At 40.0% G+C, this 12,701-nt stretch overlaps 1 protein-coding gene across 1 annotated transcript in view; it reads right to left on the bottom strand.

The window, feature by feature from the left end:
* Positions 1-1,178: 1,178 nt before the first annotated feature.
* LOC139953846 (uncharacterized) overlaps positions 1,179-12,701 on the bottom strand; it is a 45,903-nt gene continuing 34,380 nt past the window's right edge. The window contains exons 19-27 of the mRNA XM_071953424.1: positions 11,754-11,921; positions 11,095-11,217; positions 9,373-9,486; positions 7,777-7,880; positions 6,805-7,225; positions 6,162-6,300; positions 4,589-4,680; positions 3,358-3,434; positions 1,179-2,669 (exon numbers count right to left, since the gene is read on the bottom strand). Of these exons, the coding sequence (XP_071809525.1) occupies positions 2,560-2,669; positions 3,358-3,434; positions 4,589-4,680; positions 6,162-6,300; positions 6,805-7,225; positions 7,777-7,880; positions 9,373-9,486; positions 11,095-11,217; positions 11,754-11,921 (1,348 nt within the window). The 3' untranslated portion in view covers positions 1,179-2,559. The remainder of the gene's footprint in view (positions 2,670-3,357; positions 3,435-4,588; positions 4,681-6,161; positions 6,301-6,804; positions 7,226-7,776; positions 7,881-9,372; positions 9,487-11,094; positions 11,218-11,753; positions 11,922-12,701) is intronic.

Here is a 12,701-nt window from a genome sequence, read left to right as displayed (position 1 = left end):
TCATGTGACAAGGGAGTTTTTTCTTTCATTATTATCTCGCAACTTCGACGACCGATTGAGCTCAAATTTTCACAGGTTTGTTCTTTTATGCATATGTTGAGATACATGTACACCAACTGTGAAGGCTAGTCTTTGACAATTACCAATAGTGTCCAGTGTCTTTAAGAGATGTTAAATTTGAATACAGCGCTAAAACACATTGGTGTATATGGGTTAAACCCAAAGTAATATTCTTTGCCCCCGATGCATAACTTCCATCAATCGAAATAAGATACATGTAGTATTAGATACCAATTAAAACAGTACAAAAAGTAGACTAATTCAACATCAATAGAAAATTTCAATAAATAAACTCCCTTGTGTAACAACACAAATTGTTTTTAAAATTTAAATGTATCAAATTGCAAATCAATAACAATTACTTTAAATATTAACGATATAGGGCTGTAGCAGAACATTTTCCATCATAAAAATATCCTGAGCATATATTTATATTGATTTAATATAGAATTATTTACATTCAAGCCATTTATTAAACAAAATAAAAAAACTCAAGTACTTTGTGAATATATTTTAAAATTAGCATTTAATTTGAGAAATCTATAACAGTTGACTGTGTATGTTGGTTTACAACCATATACATTGATGTGTGTTAGCACTGTATACTCCGTTAAAAAAATTACAGGCAAACTACTCGGGTGGGATTCGAACCCACGACCCTTGCAATTCTAGAGCAGTGTCATACTAACTAGACCACCAAGATTGCCCGGTAGCTAGAGGCAGTTCGAATCCTATGTTGTAGCAGTGGGTACCGCAATGATTTAAAGGATTTGGGTACTTTTTGTAACACAAAACACAATGTCCACAGATTAACATTAAACCTACACTGTTTAAAGATTATGATAGTAGAAAGCGTACCTTAAAATATTAGTTGCTGAGGCGCTGTAGTTTTTGAGAAATGAGTAAAATAATGTCATGAAAATACATTTTTACATGCTAAAATAATTTTTATCTTACATGTATGATAACTCAGACAAAAATTATTTTTATGACATTGTTTTACTCATTTCTCAAAAACTACAGCACCTCAACAAGTAATCTTTTCAGGGAAGCTTTCTAACACTATTATCTTCAAACTGTGTAAGTTTAATGTAAATTTGTGGACATTTTGTTTTTGTCCTACAAAAAGTACACAACCCTTTAAGTTAACTAAGTATTTCCCCAAAATAAAACTTTATCTCCACAGTAAAAAACTGGTTTTTCCACCAATTAGAGTATACTTTCATATATGTTTAAGCAAAATAGACATATAAATGTGTGTAAAGTATATTACCAGAATTTGATAGTACTGATATTCGGTGAGTATCAACAGGTAGTAATGATTGTTGATAGCAAATTTACAAAATATAATCTTTCATGGATAGATACACATTGTACCAAAATACTTAGGCAGGTCTTACTTGGCAATTACTCCATAAGTCAAAGGCACTGGACACTTTTGGTAATGAATCAAAATATATATTAGCATCAGAACTTTTTTTTTTTTTTTTTTTATGCAAGTCGCTTGACACACAAGGCCTGAAGGCCACTTCAAGGTGTGGGCTACAATTATTTTTTCCAGAGGCCATTGCCACCTACTCCTAGGGCTGAAACAGGGTTACCCCCTTTCACAGTCCATACGGATGTAGGCTTGGGTATCTTCAGTTCGAAGCCTAGCCGGTAGAGCAGAAAGCACTACCTCCCCAATTTTATGTAGCAAGTGTCACGACCGGGATCCGAACCCACACTCTGCTGATCAAACACCAGTGCTTGAATCCGGTCGGACATGGTAACGACCAATGGAGAGCTGTTGATAGTATAAAACATTGTGAGAAACGCCTCCCTCTGAAGTAAAGTAGTTTTTGAGAAAGAGGTAATTTCTCACTTGTTGCAATAATCGAGGACAAATTGAGCCAGTATTTTTCCAGGTTTGTTATAATTATGCTTTGTTGTGATACACCAAGTAAGAATACTGGTCTTTGACAATAACCAAACGTGTCCAGTGTCTTTAACATACCCAATATAAAATTTTATTGGACGTATTTCACCAAATATAATCTCATATATATCAACCTTTGAAATCCTAAAGATAAAGTCTCCTCACAATTTCTAACAAATACTACATTGGATGTAACGTTACTCTATGACTGCTAATAGCGGCTTGGAGTCTTGTACAATATTACATTGGATGTTACTCTATGGCTGCCAATAATGGCTTGTAGTATTGTACAATATTACATTGGATGTTGCTCTATGGCTACCAATAACGGCTTGGAGTTCACATTGGATGTCACTCTATGGCTGCCAATAACGGCTTGAAGATTACATTGGATGTTACTCTATGGCTGCCAATAATGGCTTGTAGTATTGTACAATATTACATTGGATGTCACTCTATGGCTGCCAATAACGGCTTGAAGATTACATTGGATGTTACTCTATGGCTGCCAATGACGGCTTGGAGATTACATTGGATGTTACTCTATGGCTACCAATGTACATCACAGTGGTACATGTACATCACATGGTGGCTGCCACCCTGTGGCCGCCAATGACAGATTGGTAGCAGTTGAGCTCATAACATAGCACACATGCTTCTTCGGTAACACAGACACGGTGAAATGAATGACCTAAGAAAGAACAAAACCCATTCAAACAGTTATTCTTGATACCCCAGATTGGCAGTCCGTTAGATGGATTGCAATACGCGTCGTCGACCGCCATCTTTGATGTATTAACAAGACGTGTACGCACTGCGCGTGCACTTTTCCCTTGTTAATACATCAAAGATGGCGGTCGATGACGCATTGCAAACCTGTTCGGAGGCTAGCCCTCTGATTGGATTTCAGACCCAGTGATTTCAATGGATACATTGATTTCATTGGATGAACGTGCAGTGACGTAAGCTTTCTATATCTGTGGTTTGATTGGTCTGAGCAGGGCCCAATTTCATAGAGGTGCTAAGCACGAAAATTTGCTTAGCATGAAATTTCTTCCTTGATAAAAACAGGATTACCAACCCAATTTCCATTTGTTACGTGTTGCTTGTTACTGGTATTCAGCTGTTGTTTGCGTATCCTGAAAATCACGTGGAAATTTGGTTGGTAATCCCGTTTTTATCAAGGCAAAATATTTCATGCTAAGCAAATTTTTGTGCTTAGCAGCATTATGAATTTGAGCCCTGATATTTGGCAGCTGCGCTTTCGGTCATCTGCGTAAGCAGCATTTTTTTGTTTATGTTTACATGCAAAGTCCTGGACAACAAGCTCTCTGGAAAATACTTTACAAACGGAGAAAATTTAATTGTTTTATACTTACCACAGGGAAATGCAATCAGACCAGAGGTTTGTGTAGAAACTGGGGACGATAGGGCTATGCCACACACCTCGCAATCGCTACAAACAGATCAGAGTTTTTTCCATTATTCATTAAAATCATTACTACTTTGCAATGTTCTCACAAGTCGCCAACAAATAGTTATCGAGGATAAAAATCAAGTCGCTCACTTGCAAGAGGAAGCTGGCAATAGGTTTCCTTGCCTTTTTATAAAAGGTATGAGCACTACCCAGGTCGAAATTCCAATTGAACCTAGTTAAACTGGGTTTAACTGGAACTAGTTGAAACCAGTTGATAAACTAGTTAAACACAGTTAAAACTTGGTTTAATATGAAAAATGGACAGAAACCAACTGGTTTATAATTTCAACCTAGTTGAACACAGTTAAACTTAGTCCAAACCAGTTGGTTAATATGAAAAATGGACGAGTTTGGTCACTTTCCAGTTGAATCAGTTGACCCCAGTTAACTAGGTTTAACTGGAATTTTGACCTGGGTATAGCACTGTTAATGGCACTACACACCATTGGAAATTAGAAGACGATCAGAGCATACTGATCGAACGTCGAGTTAAACCAACGGTTCTTTTCAGAACCACCCCAACTCATTAGAGATAGTCATTACAAGGTGTTACCGCAAACCTTTCCATACTCAATATAGTTTTATAGCATAAAAACTTCTTAATGACGAACAACAGAGAGGGTGAGAACAGAGAGCTGTTGATAGTATAAAACATTGTGAGAAACGGCTCCCTCTGAAGTGACTTGGTTTTGAGAAGAGGTAATTTTTCACTCAAATATTTGAACCTAATAGAAGAATTTAGGCCTGAAGCCTTTATTAAGGCATCTGAAAGAGAACAAATTTGTGCAACAAGGGTGTTTTTTTCTCTCATTGTTATCTTGCAACTTCGATGACCAATCGAGTCTAAATTTTCAAAATGTTGTTATTACCAAATAATATGTGTGCTTTCAGATGCCTAAAAAGGCTTCAGGCCTGGAGCCTTCTGAATATTTGATTGAGAAATTCCCACTTTCTCAAAAACTACAATGAGTGATACTTCAGAGGGAGCCGTTTCTCATAATCTTTTATACTATCAATAGCTCTCCATTGCTCTTTAAAGTAAGTTTTTATGCTAACAATTATTTTAAGTAATTATCAATTTTAAGCAGCTCTATAAAACTTGGTCCTAAAGGCACACTAAACGAGATAGCTACCTGTTTAAAACTACATGAGTACCCCACTGGCAATCTGGATCCTCAATAAACTGCGCTGGTCCTTCATATCGCTTAGCCATCTCATCTGCAATCTGCAATATTCAAATTGAAATAATTATAATAATAATACAGATGTAGTTGACAGGGACATCGGGGTGCTTCCTGCTGATCTTCCCAACTTAAAGGCAGTGGACACTATTGGTAATTACTCAAAATAATTATTAGCATAAAACCTTTCTTGGTGACGAGTGATGGAAAGAGATTGATGGTATAACACATTGTGAGAAACGGCTCCCTCTGAAGTGCCATAGTTTTAGAGAAAGAAGTAATATTCCACGAATTTGATTTAGAGACTTCAGATTTAGAATTTGAGGTCTCGATATCAACCATCTAAATGCACAAAACTTTGTGTAACAAAGGTGTTTTTTCTTTTATTATTATCTCGCAACTTCGGCGACCAATTGAGCTCAAGTTTTTACAGGTTTGTTATTTTATGCATATGTTGGGATACACCAAATAAGAAGCCTGGTCTTTGACAATTACCAATAGTGTCCACAGTCTTTAAATTGTTTGTTGACTAAAACGACAATAAGATTAAGATTAAAGATTAAAAATTTTCATTGTCATGATAAAAAACATACACTCTTGTATCACTTTCTACTTCTTAATCTGTACCACAAAATTCAAATCTCTTCTCAAAACTTATCTAATGTCGCAGGTTTTCAAGGACTAATTTTGTTTGTCTGTTTTCTTTCGTTTTGTTTTTGGTCTGACTTCGCCTTAAACACCCAGCAGGCTGAATATGTGAACATTTCAAGTCTTTATTTTACTATTTTTAAGTACAGGCATAACAACAATAAACAACAATAAACAACAAAAATAACAAATTACAAATTTACAGAAATATACAAATATAAAAGAGTGAGGGCATGTAAAAAGAATCCAAAGGCAGAATAAAGCAAATTTACAGATAAGAATTATTCATGGTTTATTTATTAAAACACTGCAATACAGCGGCTAAAAGCCGAAATGTACAGTTTACTAACAGTCATTAAAAACATAACTATTATATTTATATAAAAAAAAGAATGAAATATCAAATGTATAAACACACAGGCAAAAAATTTCTGACAGAAATACATTAAAGAAACGAGTTGATCACCGAAAAGCGCCCGAAACCGTCTGCTACTTTAAACTGCATGCGGCCGGATAGATAATTCAAAAGTAGAGCAGAATAATCAACACAAAGACCCCCTGAAATTGCACGGTCCTCCCCCTACGTCGCGAACAAACACCACGCCAGCTCACTACGCATATTTACAAATTTAATAAAAGTACACAAATACAAATAAATAATGCGCAGCAACCGTAACTTAACACTCTGGGCGGCTAAAAAGTCCAATGGGAAAAGCTGCGCGCTGTAAAGAATATCTGAAAAAACGCTGTAAAACGCTATATAACTACCACAGAATATAAGTCCAGGTGGAATTACACCAAAACAAGTCACCGTAACTTTCAATGTGACAGCAGAAGAAAAAGTCCAATGTGGATACGGTTTTAGTTTGTAGCTTACCTTAATGTCAGATTCCTGATGCGTATTCCTCAGGTTGAATTCTTCGTCAATCTGATGGTTATACGAGGGCGCTATCATCTTATTATGATTAGACCATAGATACGTATCCAGTCCTTCCAGCATATCAAGACACTTGACCCTGGTAAACACAACAAGAGGATTTAAAAATGGACTGCAAGATAGTTGGCTATTGAAACTGTTGGCCTACCAATGGTCACCGCTACTGCCAACACAAGTACATGCAAATCGATTACAATCCCTTACCACAAAGGAGACTTCCCAACTTTTTCCTCCGCTTTGCCATCTGACAAACAAAATGAGGGGCGGTTGAAGCTGACATAGTGGCTAGCGTTAAAAACACTCGCAGTAGGAGAAACAAAAACTCCTCCTGCCACCTCTACATAACAAAAACTAACAGCTTCCATAACAATTGACTTAATATTAAGCGGCGCAGCCTCCTCAAAAAATTCATCATCCACATGAGAAAACGGGGAAAAGTAGAAATGAGTTTGCCTATGACAAACCATCGTTTGGTAAAGGAATCACATTGAGATAACAGGTGTTAGTTGTCAGATGAAATGGATGTTGTTTTTCTAAGCCTAGCTCTTTCTTTAATGGAGCTTTGCCGTAATGCAATAATTACCTCTCTTGTTTTTCCAAGATGCTGGTCAAGATACAGTTTCTATAGAACTCTTGAGGCAACCCCCCTGACGGCAACCGAGTAGTAAGCAACATCTTAACGGCTAATCCTGCACCAACACACTTGACCAATAGCCTGCTAATACTCTCCCATGTGACTGTTGGCAACCAATCAGATTGACCCTTGTTTACATCTTGGGGATCCCCCACCGCCCAATCACACTCAGGTTTTGATGAGCTGTCTCCAAGTGACCAATCATAAACCTCCTCTGATGGGCTTGCTGTGGAAGCTGACCAATGAGGGCCCTGCTTAGTCAGGAGCCTTGCGTTGCATTCTACACAGTGGAAGGCGGTGTAGTCCGGTTGCAAGACGCTCATTGAATGCAGCACAAGTAACCACTCATCAGTTGTCCTTGATAGAATTCCTGCATTATTAAAAGAGATAAACCTTTTTTACAACTTCTTCAAGGATATATATCATATCACTCTGTAAATATTAGAAACCTATTTGTCATATTTAGAAAATTTCATCTCCGGACATGACCTTTACTTTGACCTTTTTATGTGAATGTGAATGTAAGTATGTCAAATCTTGCAGCAGTTTGCGGCTGCTATGGCATTTTGGTACAACACCCTTGTGGCCGCTATGGTCTATAAAGGGGTTAAGAACCCCCACTCTGCTGATCACAAACACCAGGGGCACATTTCATTAAGCACTAGTATTAAGCTGTTGTTTACTTAGCTTTACAATTGAGTGGAGTCTTGGCCGGTTATCTGATTTTACTAAGCAATGAATTTTTTGCTTAAGCAAAATTTTGTGCTTAAGCAGCTCTATAAAATTGAGCCCAGAGCTTGAGTCTGGCACTCTAGACCACTTGCCCAGGACACGCCACATACTGAAAGTACAGAGTGAACTTGATTGATAAACTGTTAACCAAAGAGAAGCTTTCACAACGTCTGTGCTTGTTGTAGATACCTTTTTTAGATAACAATTCCATATCCGTAAGTTGTAGAGCAGTCTTGAGGGCACGCCCCCTCTCCTTCAGATCTATGCAGAGTTTCAAAACCCCATGCCAGTATCTGTCAACATATAATAGTAATAATAAATACATGTAGATCTTATATGGCAGAATCCGTCTCGCTTTATATTCTGATACTGCGAGTTAATCTTTTGGAATTCGGAAGACTTCTTTTCTACTGCGGAATAGAATTTCTAAATTTAGGAGACTTGCTGTATAACTACTACCTGGGCAGAAGGTAAAAATTCGCCTCGGGCTACTACTATACACATATTGACTGGCAATGAGGTAACTACATGTAGTATACGTCTATTCCCACGAGGTACTTTGAGTGACCAGAAGAGCGACCCACTCACAGGCCCGAGTGGGAATAGACGTACACTAGTTACCGAATTATGCCAGTCAATATGTGTTTTATAACACAGCTCGGTCTTAATGTCAAATAAGAACAGAAAAAGGAGTTTTGTAGTTGTCAAGTCAAGAGAGGGCGCTGTAACCGGGCACTATTTTCAAAGACTAGTGCCCGCTCGGGTGCTAGTTCCCGCAAAACACGCACGCGCGATCACTAGAAGATATTAGTTCATCCCACGTGACCGTGTTTCAGCCAACCAGAATACAGAACAAGCAAGAGGTGTGTTATAATTCCACTTAGTAGATCGAGGGGACTTATCGTTATTAACTTCACTGCCGCGGAGTGAGTTCTTAGTTGATCTCAACAATTTGACTAGCCTGCTCTAGTCATTATCATCTACTCCGCGGTAGTAGAATATATACCAAGACAAGTTCTCACAAGAACATAATTTACCCATCAAGTAGATATACTGTACACGTGGTGTTCTGCAAACCATATACGCATTGATACCTCACCATGCAATGCCTCAAATCACATTTATGATGTTAAAATAATCAGTAAAATAATCAGTTAAGTGTAAGGAACAAAAACAGTTTGAGAAGAATTGTTAGACTTGGGTCTAAAATTATTCGGAGAGCCACAGAGAGATCTTACCCAGTTCTGTGAGCAACAGGTACTTAGGAAAGCACAATCGATTTCAACCAGTGATAGTCATGTACTCAAACAATTGTTTCAATTCCTTCCTTCAGAACCTCGTTTTAAACTCCCCCTTTGCAAAACAAATAGAAGGAAGTTCTCTTCCAGTGGCAACCAGACTTCTGAATGGTTTTGCACTTGTTTTCAACTGTTTTTGTGTGCGGGATGTCAACTATTTGGAGGTCTGGTTCGCCACTGTTAACCTGTTAATGTCTTATTTGTTTTGTGGTTCTTAATAGTGTACGTTCAACCTTTAATGTGTGGGTTTTTTTTTAAATAGTATTCACTTCTTTAAATTGCTGTGGTTTCAACCATTTGTACATAATCTGCCTAGTCATTTTGTCAAGTAATCTTTATATTTTTAAATTATTGTATAATTGTATATTTCTCTTAATATTTTTATACGGAGCTGGTCTGCTATTGTAATTGCCTGCAAAGGATGATTAAAGTTTTTTGAATTGAATTGAACTGAATTGAATTGAATTGAATTGTAAGAGTGACTTACCCATGTTTACTACACACTTCAAGTAGTCTAGTCTTATGAATGGTTGTTACATGCAATGCCAATATATCTTCCACTAGTTCACTGTGACGCCACTCCTTCATATGGGCACCAGGCCTTGCAATAAACCAGACAACACTATAGTTATCACATCATCTAAATAATAATAATAATAACGATGAAAACTTCTAAACTTCAAAATCCACAATAATGTTTAAACACTTTCAGTGATTACTCAAAACATATAGCATAAGAACATCCTTGAACTTCACCTGGGTGGCTGTGAGTAAATTTAGCGCTTGTTGGGTATAAGCTTCAAGTTGAGTGATGGAGCCACAGCTGGAAGAAGCCTAAGACGCAGTTCAAATGAAAGGCTCCAGGCCATTCACGACACCATGCCTATTTGACTCCAGGCCCTTCATGACACCACACCTATGGCTTTGACTCCAGGCCCTGCACGACACCACGCCTATGGCTTTGATTCCAGGCCCTTCACAACACCCACCTATGGCTTTGGCTCCAGGCCCTTCATAACACCACGCCTATGGCTTTGGCTCCAGGCCCTTCACGACACCACGCCTATGGCTTTGATTCCAGGCCCTTCACAACACCCACCTATGGCTTTGGCTCCAGGCCCTTCATAACACCACGCCTATGGCTTTGGCTCAAGGCCCTTCACGACACCACGCCTATGGCTTTGATTCCAGGCCCTTCACAACACCCACCTATGGCTTTGGCTCCAGGCCCTTCATAACACCACGCCTATGGCTTTGGCCCTTCACGACACCACGCCTATGGCTTTGACTCCAGGCCCTTCACGACACCACGCCTATGGCTTTGACTCCAGGCCCTTCACGACACCACGCCTATGGCTTTGGCTCCAGGCCCTTCACGACACCCACCTATGGCTTTGACTCCAGGCCCTTCACGACACCACGCCTATGGCTTTGACTCCAGGCCCTTCACGACACCACGCCTATGGCTTTGACTCCAGGCCCTTCACAACACCATGCCTATGGCTTTGACTCCAGGCCCTTCACGACAGCACGCCTATGGCTTTGACTCCAGGCCCTTCACGACACCCACCTATGGCTTTGACTCCAGGCCCTTCACGACACCACGCCTATGGCTTTGACTCCCTGCCCTTCACGACACCACGCCTATGGCTTTGGCTCCAGACCCTTCATAACACCACGCCACATGTATGGCTTTGGCACTATCACGACACCACGCATATGGCTTTGTCTCCAGGCCCTTCACAACACCATGCCTATGGTTTTGACTCCCTGCCCTTCACGACACCACGCCTATGGCTTTGGCTCCAGACCCTTCATAACACCACGCCTGCATGTATGGCTTTGGCACTATCACGACACCACGCCTATGGCTTTGTCTCCAGGCCCTTCACAACCCCACGCCTACTGCTTTGGCTCCCAATGCCCTTCACAACACCATGCCTACATGTATGGCTGCTTCTCCAGGCCCTTCTCGACACCACGCCTACGGCTCCAAGTTCTTCACAACTGGTCCCAGGGGCTTTTCCTGGCGTTTGGCCAGCGAAAACCACTGGTCTTGTAAAAAGAATTCTGGTCAAGTAAACAATTCTGACCCACAAGCCCTGTAAATCTTAAGAGCTTTTCCCCAAAATCAAGCCCTACACGTTTTTTTAAATTAATTATTAGGTAGTCAGCATGAAGCCATGATTTTGAAAAGAGAGATAGCTACCTGGGCATATGACCACATGTACAGAACAACTCCATAGAGGAAGGTGCATCCTGGGAAAGGGCAGAGGTCAATAGATAACATCTGACCTCAATGTCACAACAGATCGAGTTCAGCATTGTGTCTCTGTTGTAATAGCAAAAGGAAAGAAATTTTTATGAAATTTATATAAAATTTGTGTTACAGCTACATGTTTCTCTCTGATCACTGAAAGTCAAATGCAGCATGTGGTCTAGCTGTCGTGGCCGAGCAGTTAAGAGCATCAGACTCAATTTCTGGTGTTTCTGATCAGCAGAGTGTGGGTTCGAATCCCCAGCCGTGACACCTGTGTCCTTAGTCAAGACACTTAACCATGACGCTTGGTCCTTCAGATGGGACATAAAGCGGCTTGTCCTGTGTGTTGTGTAATGCACAGAAAAGAACCCAATGCACTTATTGAAAAGAGAAGCGGTTCGCCTTGGTGTTCCTGGTTTGAATTGGCTGCATATTGCCCCACAGCACCTTGTAAACCATTACATGTACATGGTGCTATGCTTAAGGAGTTGATCTCCTAATTAAAAATACTGAATGTGCGCTTATAAACAGCCATATTTAGCCGCCTAATTAAAAAAAATCTTATTTATTTATTTGACCTGTACAATATGAATGTTATAATTATTTACCTGTCCATTATGTCCATAGTGTCCAATAATGCCATGGCGTACTCTAAGAAGCATGATGATGGGATCTGATGAGATTGAGTCAAATACATGACTTCCCACGCTGGGAGACTAGGAAAAGATGCAACCATTAACTCACCACACGCGTTCCATTCACCACACGCCAGTAACCTGTAACCACACCAAGAATCATACATTAATATTCTTAAACCAGTAACTGGCATGGTTGGCTTGTGCGTAAAGCGCTCGTCTCTCACCAAGGTGACCCTGGCTCGATTCCCGGTCGGGGCCATATGTGAGTTGAGTTGTGCGTTGGTTCTCTGCTGTGCCACGAGGGTTTTCCAGACCATCCGGTTTTCCTCCCTCGGGAAAAATCAAACACTTTGGCTGTGCTCCATGGTCATAATGGGTTGATGTGTCTGGCAGCCAAAGGCGCCCTTGCATGCCTGTTTCTCGAACACATTGTAGTCTCGTCCTTCGCAATTCGGCTCTTAGCTGCGAGTAAGGATGATTAGCCCCAAATAAAAAAAATTGATAATTACCTGTAACATTTGCAGCAACATGTAATACATGGGATTTGAGGTACATGTACATGTATGAATCTAGTTTCAATGTATAGCCTTCTTCACACTACTCTACTATATCCCAGGGATGTCCCTGGGGTTGTACCTAGGGAATAATGGCCAGCCTTTTCACACTATGGTCGCTCTACCCCCAGTCTGCCCTGGTAAAAGGGTATATCCCGTAGAATATCTACCCCTGGTCTAGAGTAAGGGTAAAGCAGTAAAACCCTGGGGTATTCTTGAAACAGCCTTTGGAACCCTGTAGAATGGGGACATGGAGTGAAAGGGTGCCAGGGTAAAAAACTCCCTGGGCCTCCCTGGGGGTGTATTCTGCAAGGATAACAGATACAGTGTGAAAAGTGCTTATATGTACGTGGTTTTTCTTTGC

Source organism: Asterias amurensis, chromosome 22 (assembly GCF_032118995.1).
Source record: "Asterias amurensis chromosome 22, ASM3211899v1".
In the NCBI taxonomy this organism is placed as follows: domain Eukaryota; kingdom Metazoa; phylum Echinodermata; class Asteroidea; order Forcipulatida; family Asteriidae; genus Asterias; species Asterias amurensis.
The sequence above is the reverse complement of the archived record's forward strand: the minus strand, read 5'-3'. Positions and strand labels throughout refer to the sequence as shown.